The 18,596-nt window shown below is 40.6% G+C and overlaps 1 protein-coding gene across 5 annotated transcripts in view; it reads left to right on the top strand.

Annotated features, from left to right (window-relative positions):
* Positions 1–17,904, top strand: part of GRM1 (glutamate metabotropic receptor 1) — a 184,738-nt gene extending 166,834 nt beyond the window's left edge. The window contains exons 8-9 of one of the 5 annotated variants that reach the window (XR_008430133.1): positions 12,670–17,262; positions 17,361–17,904. Coding sequence is in view for 4 of the 5 variants with exons in the window: in XM_053938910.1 (XP_053794885.1) it covers positions 12,670–13,504 (835 nt within the window). In the remaining variant the exon portion in view is untranslated. Of the gene's footprint in view, positions 1–1,326; positions 1,408–12,669 lie in introns of all 5 variants that reach the window. The other 4 variants (XM_053938914.1, XM_053938913.1, XM_053938910.1 and 1 more) reach the window with 4 other exon arrangements.
* Positions 17,905–18,596: the final 692 nt, after the last annotated feature.

Genomic DNA, 18,596 nt, shown 5'->3' with positions numbered 1-18,596 from the left:
AAAAATGGAAGACTGTAGAAATGCTGAATATTCTGTCTAATCAGAAGCCTAATAATCCTTGTGACTTTAATAAGGTAGAGGAGAGAGCATGCTAATTAAGTTCCTAGTCATGATCACTTTTAAATTTTCAAATCTCAGTGATCTCATTACTGGTAAGGAATTTAATTTTTCTAGAGGCTTCAAAGTAATCAGGTTGGCAAAATTGTTCAGCAGAATGTCTTATTTGTGTTTTATTCATAATAGTTCAGAAGTCATCTCAAGGCATCTATTGCTCCCAAATGGGTATTCATGTGTTCTGTGTACATCATGCTGTGCTCCTGTGCTTTAGTACATGGTGAGAGGAATGGCTTGTTTGGCTCGTGTACTGAGTATGTAGTACATGCACACACCATCCATGAATCTGTCATTTGGAGGTACACAGAAGTCTGGAAAGCATGCACTATGACTGTTTGATGGGGAGAAATGCTGAATTTCAATTTGCATTTTATTTGCAATACAATGATGATTTTATTTTTTTTTCAGAAATTCAGTGATACATTCCATGTGCAAAAATACATGAGATTTTTGTCAAAGCATGTGCTTGTGTGTATATTTTTATTGATACTGGGGAAGACAAATGAGAATTTGCATCTGCTTGACAGGGCAAGGAAGAAAAGAGAAATTAAATGGAAAACATCCTATATTAACAGCCCAAACTGCAATCTGCAATTCTGTATTGAATTACCATTGCAGATAGAGTGCTTAGGAGACTGTTCATTTTGTGTCTACCTCAATAAACCCAATGCTTCCTTTAAAAAAAAAGAAGCACAGTAGTGAAATCACATATAATGCAAGCTAGTGACTATTCAGCCAGAGCTCCAAAAGTAAAAGAAATATTTAAAAAAACACATTAGGAGAAGAGAGACAAAGGAAAAAGCAGCAGCTGAGTATATATTAAAAACTCCACCAGCAAAAACTTTTGGTGATGCTTTTGTAAATAAGATGTGAGGGGCAGATGCTCCTTTTTTCATCATTTCATCCTATGTTGAGAATACCAGGGGCGAAGTTCCTCTGACAGCTAGATGCACAGCAGCCCTTGCCATCTGGTATGTAAAGTGCATCAAGGCTCAGCACAGGAAGCAGAATGAACATCATGAAAATCTATTTTAACCAGTATTGTGCTGGAGTCAAGGAGAAATCTATGTGCAAGTTGAGGTGACAAGAGAATGAAAAATGGGAAAGCCCACAGACATAGGTCAGGGACAGGCACCTATTGAGTGGTATAGCCACCATGTGTGCACATGTGTATAGCCACTCACTGGGTGTCTTTTTCTTTTCAATCTTCAGGAAGAGGCAGCCAGAGTTCTCGCCCACCAGCCAGTGTCCGTCGGCACATGTGCAGCTTTGAAAAATCCCTGCAGTGAATGTGTAAGAGAAGCTGCATGACAAAGAGTGGTTTTACCCCTTGCTTTCTTTTTCTCATTGGTTTATTATGTCTAATGATGGGACAAATGTGGTGCATGCCATTAAAGATGGGAAATTTGCTTATGTCCCCTTGTTTCACACAGTACTTTAAACATTGTCCAGATGTAATGAAGAGGACACTGAATATCTTTTTTGCAGCTTTTACATTTTTATTTCTAAATGCCTACAACTTTGCGAATATGTCCTCTTTCTTGTACTAATTTTATCTTCTTTTTCCATTTAGCCAACATTTTTCTCCTTTTTGTAGTTTTGCATAGAGATGGCATTATCCTGTGTGCTTTACATGGCAAGACACCTCTGCTGTGCACAACCCTTGATAACCCATGCTTGTTATTAAATTGCGGCTGCAGACCCAGCTGAGGGAGCACAGAAAATATTTATTTGGTGAGATTTGCAGAAAACAGGGAAATCACAAAAAGGCACATGTAAATAAAACCAGCAGGATATGGTGTAGGAACAAACAGCATCTCAAAATAACAGCAGTGAATCTTTTTTCTGTTGTAATTTCTGAAAGATGTTCAGATTCTGCATAGTTCTTCATTCAGCAAACAATAGTGAAGTTCAGCTCTTCAGAACAAGAAGTGCAAATTCTGTCCTCTCTGAGCAAACACAAACACGGTGGAGAAAACAAGCAAGCTGTTGCAAAAACGGAAAGACTTCACCTCATTTCTTCCAGATCTGTGCTCATCTCCATCTGATAAGCAGCAGATGTGTAACAGTCTTGTTCCCTGCCCCAGGGAAGATTGTGCAGTGACTCGGTGGAAAGATGCTTGTGATCCACTGACACAGCATTTTGGACAGTGCTGCTCACTGTAACCAGAGATGCTGTTGCACTGCTCTGAGTAGTGCAAAGCATTTTAGCTCTATGTATGTCTCTGAGAGTCTATGTAATTTGTGGGCATGTAGCAATGATGTTCATTCAGTCCAACCTGCCTCTCTGATTTGCAGATCAGAAGAAATCCACAAAATGCATCATACATTTGGGGCAGTCATAATGGCTTTACGGGGCTTGTGCAGCAACCAGTTTTGGTACCCTGAAAGGCAAATTGTACGCAGTGTAAGGAGCAGTACAGACTATTTGTTACTATCCTCTACTCAGAACAATATGCCCCTTTTTTCTGAACTGGAACAAGTGCTGCAGATTCTCAGGGTACAGATCACCAATTGTCTGTCTGAAAATTCAAATGGGAGTCCAACGCAGGCATACTATTAGGAAGCAAAAGCAAACACAACAACAGATTCTAATCAGATAAGCATGGGCACAAGCTGTGAAACTCCTGAGCACAGGGAAAGCTGAACCTCCTGCTTTTTGCATGACTATGCTTAGGATATTTTTTCTCAGTTTGGAAAAAAAAATCCTTATCCACATGAGCTCCCAAGAAACACCTCTAGTGGGACTCCAACCTGTCAATGGGGCTGCAAATGCTTGTGGTAGCTGCCCAGATAAGAACAGCTTCAAGAAGCAGGGGAATTTTTCAGATCTGCTGAGCATGAAGCTTTCTATTTTGGCTTCTCTGCCTGTCTCTGCCCCTCAGGCTTCCCCCTCCTTCTAGCCAGGGCTGATGTGTCCAGAAGCCTGGCAGAGTTGCACTGTGGCTCAGGGAAGGGCACGTCCTGTCAGCAACCTGAGCTCCATGTGGCCACACAGCCTAGTTTGAGCAGTAGACATTTGTCCATCATATTGCCAACTGCCCATCATCACCATCTGGTCTCAGTCTCATTCACCAGAGCTCCAGCAGTTTGTAAGTCCAGGTTTTCCTTAGGAGGCCCTGCTTCACCAGTCCAACATGCTATAAATCACCACACGTGCTATGGTTTCCCTCAGCTCTCACCTACAAGCAAGTAGATGTAGACTCTTGAAACTGTCTTGTGTTTTGATGCATATAATATTTAGCATCATTTTTTTCACCAATGTTCATCTCCATTCTCTGTACAGTGCTGGAGATGGTTAGAAATGCAGAATCATCAAAATATAGAATCATAACATTTTATTATCATATTAAAAAAACCCAGAAATATTAGCTTGGAGTTTCGGGGCTCTTTTCTTCTGAAGCTGCACATTCGTTACCATGGAAACTTTCAGATACACCCAAAAAACCCACAGGCTTTACACGCTGCTTTATCTACTGCAGCACATTAGGGAGAGCTGTACATTACAAACAAGAGGCCTCATGACTAAGCTTCCTGTGGCATCTTGGCTAAGTTTGCCACAGGGTTAAGCACTCAAAATGCTAGCATGTTAAGGCAAGTCTGATGGCTCTTTAAGCCCTATTTAAACTGTTAAGAATTTATTTTATTCTCAAGTATACCAGATAATCTGACAAGTTATTGTGGAAGAAGGGTCTCATTGACCGCTACCCCTGCAAAGGTTGCACACTTTTTGGCAGGAAATATCCAGGGCAACAGGCTTTTCTGTTCATAAGGAGTTGCTCCTTCTCTGATACAGCTATTGACGAGGAAATATTCTGGCCATGCAGTATAATTTGACCCTTTTTTTAAGCTTCATGTAGAGGTCTCAGTTGGGCATCTCTATGCCATGTGAAATACCTTTCAGGCTTGGTGCTAATGCCTTTGAGATGCTTGAAAATAACCAGAATATATTTGTACATTTTAGTTTTATCTCATGCAATCTGTCCAATGTCCCCTGTATTTTATTATTGCTGTTCACGATACAGCTTTCAGCTTGTCAATATCTTTTTGGTAAAAAACATTGTGGCCCAAATAATTTTCCATCAGAACCACAGAGGATTACAGAAAGCAAGGAAAAACTTCCAACTGTCCTAATTACTATTAAACTGCATTCATAGGAAAGACCTACTGATCTCTGCACCATGGTGTGGTGCTTTTGAGTGGGGAATGCAGAATTCATGGGCAATTTTTGTGGTTTTATTCTATTCAAAGTTCATTAATTAGTGTTTCTTATTCAACAGCAGTTCCATGGTATTTCTATTGATGTAAAGTTTTTTGAAGGTTGTTGATCTTCACAGCCTCCCAGTCCTACAGACTATTTTGCCTTAGCTGCACCCACCTACACTTTTTGTAAATTAACTTAATTTTCTAGCGTTTTCTTCATATGTTCCTAAGCTTTCCAGGTTCCTTTGCTCAAAACATTGTACTTTTCAGTTTTCAGGTTCTATCAGCTGTGCTCCCTTCTGAGCCTGTAAGAATAAATGCTTCAGCTCAGGCACTGACATTGGCTGCACTGTCATAAACATTTATTTGAATTTGCAGTGTAAAATACACCTTCAGATAACACAAATGAGCTTCTCCATTGATACCAGAGGACCTATGATGATTTACACCATGTTTTCCCATGCATTAACTTAATTATCCTTAAAAAAATTACAAAAATGATTCAGTAGGATGAATTAATTCTGAATATTCAGTGGGCTTTACTTGTTAATAAGAATAAAATAAACAGATTCAAAAGCTGTTCACTACTAAGAGCACTTTTTAATTTCACTTTGATTTGCAGGTTTCTCATCTTCATTTCTTGAACACTAGATGAATTTTCTTGCTGTTTCTGACAAATTGTTTATAATCCTGAACTTTGTATTATCTATTAGATTGTTTTCTCAAAGCAACACTTTAATAGTTATTTGATTTTTTTTTCAAAATACCTAATGAACACACAGATGAAGCAATTTTTTTCACTAATATTGGATGGCTGAAATATGACACAGCTTCAGTATTTCAGATGAGACTACAAATTTCTAGTAGCAATGATCATGAGTAGTCAGACCTTCATACACATTATCAGTGTAGAATTCTCACACCTCTTTTGAGCTAGGTAGGTTAGATTTGTGATACATGCTGAAGTTGTGAGACTTCAACTACACTGAAGCAGTGCACTGACCATTTCTCTCACCACCCCCCACTCTCCCCAAATTCACAGCTGTACAAAAGCACTTATGTACATAAAAATTATTGTTATGTCTCAAAGTGAATAAATCTACTTATTTTGGGATATTTGGCTATATCGGAGCTGTTGGATTTGGAAGTAATTCCCTACCCTTTGGGCCAGATATGAGCTTAGCAGCAATCCACTTCTGTGGTAGCACAAATGTAAAGTGAGTGACCCCAATCCTAGTTCCAGCTTTCGCCATCTGGGTGACCAGAGCAGAGGGGTGAGGGGGGCTGCCAACCTCTGATCCTGCCCAAGGATCTGATCCCAACCTGGAGACCCTGTGGATGTGAAATGAACAGGGCTAATGCCTTTTTTAATGCTCAGCTCTTTTTTAAAAGATCAGCTGGGCAGGGGGCTCAACGCAGAGCTCACCCCCGCGGTTGTAGCTTTGCCCGGTGGCCCAAAGGAAGGAGGCGTGCAGAGTCTGTCACTGAAGTCCAGAACAGCAGCTGTCCCTTCTTCTTTCCTTGTGGCACACCTGTGGCCAGAGAGTGAGGAGGTATGCTGTGCAGAGTCTGCTGCTGAAATCCAGAACAACAGCTGTCCCCACTCCTTCCCTGGTGGCAGCACCAGGCCTCTCTGCTTTTCTGTCTCCCTGCGTCTCACAGCCTAACCTAGTCTATTCTTTCTTAGGTGATGGCAATGGGTAAAAGTCAATCAGGGGATGTGTTTCCCTCTTCCTCAGCTAGGGCATTTGTCTAGACTCCTCTACTTGTTTAGTTTTTGATTTATAGTCCTTTTTATCTCCTAAAAATACTCCCATGATCCTAAGGGTTTTTTTATTTGCATGTTAGTCCCAGAATGGCAGCATGGAGGGGTGGGAGGCCAGTTATCTCCAGGTAGTTTAGAGAAAACAAACAGAGCAATTAGCTAATTAGCATTTCAATATCGGTACTTAGCTAGAGTTAGTAGTTTTTTTAGTGTTGCCATGGGAACTAAGAAGGCCCTGCCCGCGTCTCTGGGGAACACTGAAAACTGTTCATTACAAATGGAAACCAGGATCTCATCGCAGGGTACTCAGCCTAGGCATAGCTACTACATCCACATTATAGACTGTATAATATTAAAATTTCAATTTAAAAAAGAGAAAAATATCCCAATTATCAGTAGGGTTAATATACATTAAAAAGCCTATGTGTAACTCAGATAAGGTAATGCTTAACTTCTGCATTAGAGTAACTTATGAAGGAAATGAATATGTTACATTTATTTTACATAAACCAGTGGCCAGACAGAGAGTTGGAAAGGCAGCTCTGGACTTGAGCTCACTCACAACACCTCTAAGTATCATCAGGTTCTGCCCTGGCAAGACAGTATGACAGCATTATGTTTTCCTATATTTTTTGTAGCAGTTTTCATGATACATTTAAAGTAGTGCTCTAATTTACATAGAATATTGTGTTCAATGCCCAAGGCAATTTTGTCAAAAAAAAAAAAAAAAAAAAGGGGGAGGAAGGGAGCAACAAGGAAAAGTTAGTTAAGTAGTTTAAATTTCCAGAAACACAAGTGGGAGGTTAAACATTGCTCTAATTATACAGCACTAACAAAAGCATTGGAGCCATGCTGTGAGAACAGTTTTAAGTTCCTCTTGTCACCGAGGTAGAGATTATAGTGTAAACGAACTGAAGCTGAAATTGATTTATGATTTTTTTTTTCATTTAGGTGATTATATGAGGCAAAAATCCTGACATACACCAGATAGGGACTGTGGTTGATGATGTCTCTCTCACTCAGGAGAGAGTGCAGAGAAATTTTACCAGCCCAGGTTTAAGAGATGAGTCCCTAGTCCAGTGTTCTAGAAGTTTTGCTTTGCTAATGAGCATAAGGGCTGGCTGTGGCAGCTCTGAGAGGAGCAGCTGCTCAGTGCAGGGAGGTATTGCTACCCTGGAATAAAATCTGCTCACTTAATCAAATTTCATGTCCCAGTGGCCTTACTGAAATGGAGACAATAACGGAAGAGACCTTGGGGATATCAACAAAGCCCCTGCAGTGTGCTGCAGTGCAGGTATTAGCCTTAAATTTTCAGCTTGTTAGCTTAGGCCCTGGGAACCATGAAGCAGCAGCGGGACAGAGCTTTAGTCAGGCTCATTACCATGTACGTGACTGTAGGGTTGGAGAAAGTTTGTTGTTTACTGACTGCCTCTCTGTAGGCATGGCAGAAATTCCTCCACTGGCTTCCCTAGGATGGCATCCATCAGCAAGTGCTGTGTGGGGATGAGAAAGGTTTTGTCCAATGCACAGTTTTTGAACAGGGCATTTCTTTTTGCTCTGTGTCCCAGTGCATCCAAAGGCTGGTCATCTCAGTGTCAGTGTTCAGGGACAGCTCTGCATGCGCTGTGCTCTGCAGCCAGCTGTCAGTGGCTGTAACTGGGCTCTCTGAAGGGAGGAGCAGCATTTGGTGACTGGGCAGCACCTGACTCTGACCTCCTCTGGTTTCTGGTAAGACAGTTCAGGGTTCATTTTGGACATAATTTTTCCTCAGAAGGGACTGCCAGGTTATCCCAGTGCTTCCTACTGGCTGTGGGATTTCAGTTACTACAGTGACTACAAGGAGGCAGGTTGGGCCAAAGTATTGGGCTGGCAATGAAAGACAGGTAACATTTATTATTTCTCCTATAACCTCTCCTTCTGGTTAATTGCCATTGTTGCTTAAAAAAAACCAAACAGCCTTATATATTAAATCTGTGCTCTGTGTCTTTTCTAACACCACGAAGCTGGCTCAAATGACTGCATCACTCATCTCAGCAAGATTAAGAATCTTAATCAATTAAGATTCTTCCTCAGCTCATGGCCACTTAGAGAAGATAGCAGACCACCATTCTGGCATCCTGAAAGGACAAAACAGGGGATGAACTCTTAACAGATCTATTTTAACAGAAAGGGCTCTTGGAAGGGCACTTTCTCAAGCATTTTGACTGTCTACATCTGAAAACATTTTCCAACCTGTGGGTTCCTGGAGTTAACCTCATCAGAACACATACTATTCTTCTTAATTATTTCATGTGCTATCAATTTGGGATTGTTAAGCATGAAATGTTCAAGGCAAAAAAAAAAAAAACCAACAAAAAACAAGAAAACAAACCAACAAAAAAACAACCAACCAACCAACCAAACACACAAAAAAACCCCAAAACAAAACAAAACAAAAAACCAAACAAACAAACAAACAAACAAACAAAAAAAAACCAAAAAAAACCAAAAAAACCTGAGGTTTCAGGGACACAGGACTCAAAGGTGATTTAATTCTCTGTGCTCTCTTGATCTCAGGTTATAACTTTGCTGGTGAAAAGATCAGAGTTGCACAGACTAACTTACCTTAGACCAATGGGACAATAATTTTTCACCTCAGAAGCATTCAGCCTCTGAGATGTAAAGAAACCTTTTCTATCCAACATCTAATGTAAGTCATCTTCAGAATCCTGCAGCATGGAGAGGAGCCAACTGTTGTGGAGTACTCAGACTTGACACTCCTCCAAGGAAGCCAGTAAGGTCAGATCCTCCTGGAACTGGCAAGAGCAGGACTCTGTTCTTGGCCTGAAACTGGAGTTGAGTCTGGGGAACTCCTGGTCACAAGGAGGGACCAGATTTTGGTCATCTGGAGATAATTAACAATGAACAATGAGCTGTCTAACAAGTTATAGGCATGTCCTACTGTTGGGCAAGCATTTTGAACGATAGTCTCAGACTTGGGTGCATCAGTTCTTTTAAAGAGTTTCAGGAAGTAACTATTAGGATCTGAAGTTGTTTTCCATCTTGTTTCGTGTCTATAATAAAGAAAGCAAGCTGAAAGTTCCCCAGAGTCATGCAGAGATTATGTTACAAAGATCAATTATTGTATTAGAAGCAGAATTTTGAATTTCCAAAGATAGCAAAAGCTCTGCTCATGAAACTAATAAAAACTCACACCAAAAATATATTTACTTCTATTTCCCCTAAAATACAAAACACATAGATAAAGCTGTGGTGAAAATTGAGAAAAAGCATCTAAATTCAAAGTATGTTCTTGCCTATAAGCAAAAGCAAACACACCCTATGTGCTGATAGGATATACAGGAATCTGCCTGAATTTATAGACTAGATGGGAGGATTTGGAGAAATAGTATGTGGAGTGTTACACTGAGTATAGGCGAGTACAAACCTTAAGATCCCTTGAGACTCCAAGAAGTTCACCTCTGTGCAGAAAGTGTGAGGTCTAAATCCTATGAGAAATTGACAGGAGAAAGGACAGAGTTAGGGAAGATAAATAAACATGTGGTGGACATGAACTGGATAATCATCCTACTGATAAAATGAAGAAACCACCACTTGGTGTCATCTCGTCACTGTGCAATTGAACATCAGGTTTTCAATACCCCAACTGTGACCTGGCTTGGTACCCTCTCTTGCCTTTGTGTGGAAAACCCTCCCTTCTCCCATTACCCCAGGCAGATTATTTTGATCTTGACCTTCTCCAATGGATATTTCCTTCAAAAGAGAAGATGGCAATCACTTATGACCACACAGTCAGGATTGTCATTGTTGCTTTGCAGAAGTGAGACAACTCCTCTCACTGAGACTCAGTTCAGGTCTGAGCTTTTCCAGACTCATCTTTGCTTTTTGTCTAAATGTCAATTAATGATATTCAAGATGGCTGCTCTTTGTTCTAGCAAGTGTTCTTTCATTTTAATGATGAATTCTCCCTGAAAATGTCTAACTCAATGTGACCCCCTGCCAGCCATCCAACAAGACAGCCCAGGTATTTCTATGACAGTCTTGGGACTCCATCTCAAAATGTGACTCATTAACAGACTAGCAGTGCCTCAACATAGCAAGAAGAGCAAGTAGAGGGAAAGAGTTGGAACAATAATCTGAGGCAGATAATCCATGGATCTTGTCAAATCCCACAGAGGGCCACTGCAGCCCTAAAGCTCTTTGTCACGAGGCCATTGGAGTCATGAGCAATAAGGTCTGGCAAGCAGAAGCAAGCAGGACCAGCTCTCCCTGAGGAGCAAGTTGCTACCAGACAAATCTTGATGAAATAGTTTGCTCACATTTGGACATTGCAGTCCCAGCATAGTTTAAGCATGGCCATTAACTTGAGACTATGGTGAGTGCTACAGAAGAAAGAAGTAGGAGCAGAATTTTAGAGTGAGGGAGAGGGAAATTAACTAAATAGGAGCAAGACTTGAAGAGAGAGGTAGTGAGCTCCTTAAAATAGCTGTGCTTGCCTTTGATGTAAAATACAAAATCTTGGAAATAAAATGAGATAGAGAAAAAACAGATGGTGTGAGGAGGGATTCAAAAGTGAAGTGATGCACCAGAACTAGATATGAAGAAATGATGCAGAAGTGGACTTAGCACAAAAGGCAGCAGATAATCATAACATTTTTTTAGAAAAGCCCTTTGCAGTAATTGTAAGCTACAGCATCAGCAAAATACAAGAGCACTTGACTTATTTTCCTCTCTACAAGAAGAGAGTTGTTTTGAAGTTAAAGTAGACCAAATGTGTTTCTGTGTGAAGAGTTTGCAGTTCTTGGCATGTTAAACATTACTTTAAAAATCTTTCACACCCAAGAGTTACACTCATTTGCTTATCTTTATAGCACATTAAAAAAAAAGTCATACCATAGCTCATTTGATCAAAACAGGAATGGTTCTAAACCTTCATTCTTATCTTTTCAATGGTCACTATAATAAAGAGGTTTCCTTCTTCAGTTGGGAACATGGCTTTCTTATGTCTTTGGTTAAAGCTCTAAATCAAAACAGCTCCAGGTCCTACCAAAAACATGCTTTGGGAAATTATGCATTTTTTTGATTGGGTCTTTTCATGTGCCCCAGTTCCCACAGAGGTGGTGAGTCATAGGTCCAGCATTTGGAGTCTGGAGTTGGAGATGAGCTTCCCAGCTTGGATCCACCTAAAATCCTTTTTTTTCCCTCCAGGAGTACTTACTGCTTGACAGAAAAATGACACATTGTCATGTATATTTCTTTTCTGTTTTGACAGATTTACAACACTATATGTTTTGTACCAGTCTCTTCCAGCTATGACAAAGTCAGTCAATATGGGTTTTTTTTATAAAATTCAAGTGGCAATTATTTACTCCTTAAAAAAGAGAACCATGAGAATCTGAGCTAGGAAAGCAAAATGCTTAGAACAATACTGCAATACTGTAGGGGAAGCAATCTCCTCTGGTGTGTGCAGTAGCAGGAGGTGAAGCTGCTGTGCCAGCCTCCCACTCACTTTGTCTCCCATCTGCACCGCAGTCTCAGGGTCTAAAATGTAATCCTTTGTTTGCTTCTGGTCCCTGAGGGATGAAACCCTGAGATAAGGCTGCTTTGAATAAATCATCTCAGAATTTCTCTCTGTCTCTGGTTTTCACCCAGATTATGTATTTTAGAATTTGTGAACCATCTCTACTGCCTGACCTGTAATTAAACAGTTGCTTGGTCCTCTAAAGAACTGCTCAGCTCCCTGTCCCACCAGCTGCTCACAAGCTGCCACTCGGCTTTGTGTGCTGCTCCCTTCAAGGGTACAGGGAAATGCAAAACCCTACAGCTCCTCAGAGTCGGACCTGACCCTCAGATCCTCACTCGGCCAAACTGCCCAGCGTTTTGGTGGGACCCAGCCAGTATGAGGAGTCAGAGGGCTTGACTCACCACGGTCATGCTGCTGCTTGTTCCTCCTCCCACACAAACCAACTGTTTTCTGTCCCAGAATTTTAGCTTGGTTTGTAAATAACAGTCACCCAGGAAGAAGTGCATTTACCTCCCACCTAATAGAGGCCCTGGGAGTCCTTCATTTCTCTGTTATCTAATCTGTTTCTAAGGGGAAGAGGGAATAAAAGGGAAAGGAGGGGTTAGCAACAATTTATCTCTCTACCCAGTTTGCCAAAGGCTATGACTGTGGATTGTTTTTCTTCCAACTGCTTGAAAATATTTCCTATAAACTACAAATCAGGCTTAATTAAATCTTTTCCTCTGACTTTTTTCCTGTGTTTTTTTTTTCCCCCCCTGCAAAACAGTGAACAAACCTAGATACTAAATGACAGCTCAAGTCCTCAAACCACAAATGGCTCTCCCAGAGCCCTTCCCGCAAGCTAGCCTTTCCAGGTTGGCTGTAGGATGGATAACCAACATCACTTTTGGATGAAAATCATAGTGTTGTTTTCTCACGTAGTATTTCTGGGAGGACATGAAAAACTCGAGGGGGGATGCTTACTAATGAGGCAAAGCAATCAGTATTTTTGTAGGGTTGTTTGTTATACTGCCTGTGTTTTCATAATGTAAATGCAAATAAACCATCTTTATTTTATTCATAGTTCTAATGGAAAGTCTGTGTCATGGTCTGAACCAGGTGGAAGACAAGATCCAAAGGGGGAACATACGTGGCACAGACTCTCAGTGCATGTGAAGAACCAGGAGACAGGGTGCAATCAGACAGCGGTGATCAAACCCCTCACTAAAGACTACCACGGCCAAAGTCTGACTTTTACTGACATCAGCACTAAGACTCTGTACAATGTGGTGGAGGAAGAAGACAGAGAGCCCGTTCACCTCAACCAGTCCAGCAGTCCTTCCATGGTGGTGCACAGGCGGGTGGCAACGACCCCCCCACTGCAGGCCACGGCGGAGGAAACCCAACTCTTCTTGCCTGAGCAGTCCCCCAAGACTCTGCCCCTGCAGCCACAGTCTCTCATGGACCAGCTGCAAGGAGTGGTCAACAAGTTTGCCACCGGCATCCCCGACTTCAATGCTGTCCTCCCCACTCCTGGCTCAGGGAATGGCGTGCGGCCCCCCTGCCCACCCCCGCCACCCCAGCAGCCGCCCCTGCAGCCTTTCCTGGTGGCTGCCTTCAGCAAGGAGCCCCTGTCTCCCCCAGCTGAGGAAGCTGAAAGTGAGAAGGTGAAGCTCATTCAGGGATATGTGTATGAAAAGAGCACAGAGGAGGAGGAGGATGAGGAGCCGGCAACCAGCAAACTGACTCTAGAAGACTCTCCAGCGCTGACGCCCCCATCCCCTTTCCGGGATTCAGTGGCTTCGGGCAGCTCCGTGCCCAGCTCCCCTGTGTCAGAGTCGGCGCTCTGCACACCCCCAGATGTGACCTACGCCTCTGTCATCCTGAGGGATTATAAGCAAAGCTCGTCCACCCTGTAGATGCTGCAAGAGACAAGATGGGAAGGACTTTGGCAGCTGCCTACTGGGAGGACTTGTGGAGACAAGCCTCCCAGGGCTGTGGGAGAGAGAGCACAGAACAGTGACAAATGACAGGGCAAAATTTTCATCCTGAACTTAAATAACTAAAATGAAACAAAAAGAAAATAAAAAAATCCATTCTGAGGGCTCAAGATTCTCTATCTGTTAAAAATAAAAATACTGTACTTTTGGGAAAATGTTAGGAAACCATAACAAAGCACAAACTAAAGGAACATCTTCTATAGCAAAAAAAAAAAAAAAAAGAATAATCACACAGGAAAAAAAAATATAATCACACTTAGTCACACCCTCTCTTGGCAATGCTTCAAAAGGACTTTGGGAAGTGTGACCTGGAGAAGTCAGTAGCACACGTCATGACTGCTGTCTGTCTGCTATGGGAGTAACACACCCAGGAGCTGGAAGGGCAGATTGTGGTGCAGGGGAACAAAGCTACTTGTATATGAGACATATATGCATAAACAATTTTTTCCTGATTTCTACAGGTGGCATAACTGTGGAACTTTATTTTGGGGAGAGGAGATGACATAATGTGAAAGCACATGGCTCTTACTGACTCCTATCTGAAAGATTTGTTCTTCATACTAGGCTGCTTTTTGGGGGATTTGGGCTTCTTTTAATGTTGATTGTGAGCAGAGCAAGAAATATGATAAGTTAAGACTCAAAAGGTTTCTGAAGAAAGCCTTGCCATACTACTTGTGATATGATAAGGACTTTAAAAAACTGCCCTTTTGTATAAGGTTGAAAACCATGTGGCTAAACTGTTACACAACATTTCCTGTAGCAGAACAATATTAATTGACTATCTTTTCATAAAATAACGTATTTTGCCATGCCATTGCATCATTCCTTTGTGTTACTTTGGAATCAAATGCATTGAGAAATAGCTGTTTACTTAGAGCAACAACTGTTAGTCTGGAAGAAAGGCAATTCCACATTGGGGGTTATGGAGCCTCCCGGCAAGAGAGTGAGCGTACGTTTGTGTATCTGTATGCGTGGGTACGGTGTGTGTGAAGAGTAATGTCCAATAACTACCACTGGGAGTTTGTCTTATATACTATGAATATTTTTATGTTTAAATTATGTTTTTATATCGCATTGGTACAAATATTCGATAGATCTTTGAAGGTTTGTATGCTGTGCTAGCATATCTTTTTTTTTCATATACAAGCTGAGACAGTCGTTACCCTTATAATAGGGTGCTTTGTTTTGCAGATATTTTATGAAGTAGACATAAGATATTAATAAACAGTGCATTGAGAACTTGTTATTTTACATGTTTTGCAGTAAGTGTGGCTAACCAGAAAAAAAAAAAAAAAAAAAAAAAAGGTCTGTTTTAGAACTCTTGCAGATGAGAGACGGGAAAAGTAATCCAACTATTTCACTGCTTCAGATAATTTAAAATAAAATCATGTCAGGACAGGAAATTTCACCAGTGCTTAATGTGTGCATAAATTCCCAGGTGTTGCTATTGACAGTTCTTTTAAACCCTTTATGATGTTTAGTTGCATGTTCTTTCCTTATTCTTTCACTTCTTGTATTTAATATACAATATAGCTTAAATGTCACTTCCAGGCAGTTGTAGTTCTGTCATTTATTCCTCCTCCTCCTCCTCTATCTTTCATGTGTTTCCTAGAGATGGGCCTAATCCAAAGTTCCCTAATGACTGGCATGATAAAAGTCCAGGTCTAATTGCTGTAGCCTGAACTTAATTATAGTGATGATTACCCTATTTATAAATGTGCTTATTATACATACATAGATCAGGATTTTAGCTGCAATGATCTTTGCTTGTGCTGCTGAATTCAGCTGAGGATGACGATCTGTCCCACAGTTCCACAGTTTATTTCAAAAATATTTTAAAGGAACCTCTTCCTGTTAATATAGTTGCAAACCCTGATTTTAACCATGCTTCTTTTGAATATTCTAGCAGAGTTTTTCTGAATTAATCATAATTCTACTATTTTTCTTTCTTTTCACTTGAATTTTAAGAAGTCCTGCTTGTTATCAGTTCTTCTCTGGAGATCCAAATCTCATAGTTTATCCCTAATTATGCAGTATTGGTATTGGAAGGTTTGGCTCATATTCAAAACCAGAGAGAGTCTTTTTTTTCTCATTTCACAATGTTTGTGATTATTATAATATATATTTATGATATAATATATATTGTATATTATATAATAATATATAATATTCAATATTACTTGTGACCAATTGCTATCATCGTTGATGTGGAAAGCATGAAATGACTTTGCCCAAAGACATGTTTTTGTCAGTATATTGATGTCTCTATAATGAATTGAAGACACCTGAGGGTTAGTTGGTTGATTTTTTGTTCTGCTTGGGGCTTTTAGGGGGATAATTTTTGTTGCTGTTTCTTTTATTTAAAGTGCTGATTACTCCTTAAAGCAGCGAGAAAAATGCCATATCTTCTTTGCTGATCACTGCACTGGCAATGAATTCTATCTTCTAATAATTGTAGTATAAGATCTGCTGTGCTGTTTCCAAAAACATACATTGTCAGTAGCACAGAGCTGATACTAAGAAGCCAGTCTTTGAAGATCTGAGAGAGATAAGAAAAAGAAATATTGCAGATTTGTATAGACTAGGAGACAGCAATGTGGCAAGGTAATATACTGTTTTCATATCTGTCTGTTTTGAACATATTAAGCACTGATTTTATTACTGCAATGTAATTATATCATGAGTAGGAGTTTTCTCGAAATCCAGTATATTAGCTTTTAGTTTGTAATTGTTAGAACTGGAAACATACACATACATAAATATATCTAAAGAGCAAGAACTCACCTTGTGTATGCAGCTGTATGAGCTATGAAGCTTTCTGTAGAAGTTCTTTCCTTTGGTCTGTCAGATGCTTGATGAAAACTGCCTTTTTGTCAAAATGATATTGAAAATGCTGTAAAATAAATATTTTTTATTTATTATTTAAAATAGAATGCCACAATTTTAAATTTTTTTGTTTCTTGAATAGGAAATAGTCATGTATAATAATTAATTGTTCCAGGGCTTTTCAGCATCATGAATAAGAGATGGTGGGATGTTTAAATGGAGATAGGTATTGATTAAATTGTATCATGAATGTGAGATGATGGAGGGTTGAAGGATTTTGCTTAGGTAAAAACCCCCAGCTTTTTGGGATCTTAATAAAATTCAGAAGCACTGTAACTTTGTATTCAGGCAGACAAGTTGTAGAAGAGAATTTAATGGGAAATGACAGCAAATTTTGCTTCCCAAGGACATGGGAAAACACCAGCCCTTCTCTGAAAATTGAGATGTCTGCTTCTCCCATCAGGGAAATTGCAATATGGTTTCTTGACAGCTATAAATGATAGCCATTGAGCCTGCCTGGCATTTTTGTGTCCTACCTTTACTGCTTCTGGATACAGCAAAGTACTGGGACTCCTGACTTCTGCTCTGCAACTCACAAACACTGTGGCTTTTTGGTGTCTCCTGAACTGCTCTATGCCTCAGCAAGATGCTTTTTTGGAGTGCTGCTGGGATTTTCAGAAACAAGTGGCACTAAACATAGAAAATCTAGATTTTTTTTTTATCTTTACACTTGTGAATAGGCTTGTGGCGCCTTTGTTTGGATCTGGCCTTGCAAGAGCCCATATCTGAGGAGTCAGTCCACCTACAACTACTGCAATGCAGGAGTACAGACAGTGACATTTCATTATGTGGTAAGTGCCAAAAGTTTGGTCTCTTTGTTCATAGAGGTTTTCTTTTTTCTTATCCCTTTTTATTTTTGTTGTCAAAATCTTTTCTGTCTATGTCTTAGTAAAAGTTCTCCTGACTGACGAAGTGTATTCAATCACAAAAACATCCTCAGAGAAACACAGCACTTACTCACCTCCAGAGCACCCAGTGCAATGTTGCACAAGCTGCTGAAATAAACATCTGAAGTTATTTTTCACTGGGTAAATGGATGGCTGGACCACAACCACAGAGCAACAAAGCATACCTGAGATTTAGTCTCCATCCTTCTGTCAAGGACAGAGTGTTGGCAGCTTCACCAGCCCAGCCCATGCCTCTCCACCCAACCTCAATAACTTGGGTCTCCAGACTGCTGTCAGGTACACTTTGCATGGACTAAGTGGCTACCAAAAGAAAAAGGCAGTGGAAATTTGGCTCCTGGGCTTGTATTCATCACTCTTTAGACAAAAAAAGGGGAGCAGGTTGCTAATATCTGTTCTACACAAGGTCTGAGTGACTGTTAAAAATGCTTCTTATATGGGAGTTGGGGAGTTGGAAAAGTGTGGTTTTGCAGATTGCATTGTTGTGGTCCTTTTTTTTTTCCCAAATAAATGAGTCACTAGACACTTGGCAAGTATCTGTCTGCAAATCATTGGGAAGGAGAAGCAGACACTGTAGCCTATTTTTATCTGTGTAAGATTCCCAACAGGGATATTAGCAAAAAAGAAGAGAAGGAATGCCATGCTGCCAAGTGCATGGTACTACCACAGGCCCCATATCTGGACCAGAACTCACATTTTGGCAAACCCTGCAAGCTCCCAAGAAGAGACAGTAGAGGAGAGCAGGAGTGACTGGTTGCCATTTCCAGTGCTACAGGTAAATTGTATACTACTAAAAAAACAAGCAAACTCTTCTTTGCCTATAATTCAACTTCCAGATCTCAGTAAATCACACAAACGGGACTGCTCCCCCAAGAGAGCAGGTCACTTTTTGGTACCAAGTAAGAGCATTTGTTTTCTACTTGGTTTCACTGTGGGTGTAAGCAATGTATCCCTACAGAAGTAAAATATCATTGTAAGTTGTGGGTTTCCATAACCAAAAGGCCTCTAGGTAGGTGGAGAAGCAGCTGGCACAGATACCAGTGCAGACAGATAAGAGTTTAGGAGTGGTATGTATCTATGACATTTAATCCACCCACTTTATTTATTGCACACCGTGCAATGTGTAGGTGGCATGAGATCCATTCCCCCACCTACTCCACGGTATGTTGTGTGGTACTCCTACTTCCCCGTGCTGCTCTGAGGCTGAACCAGGAACAGAT

This window comes from Vidua chalybeata, chromosome 3 (assembly GCF_026979565.1).
Source record: "Vidua chalybeata isolate OUT-0048 chromosome 3, bVidCha1 merged haplotype, whole genome shotgun sequence".
NCBI lineage: Eukaryota > Metazoa > Chordata > Aves > Passeriformes > Viduidae > Vidua > Vidua chalybeata.
This window is presented reverse-complemented; position numbering and strand designations above follow the sequence as displayed.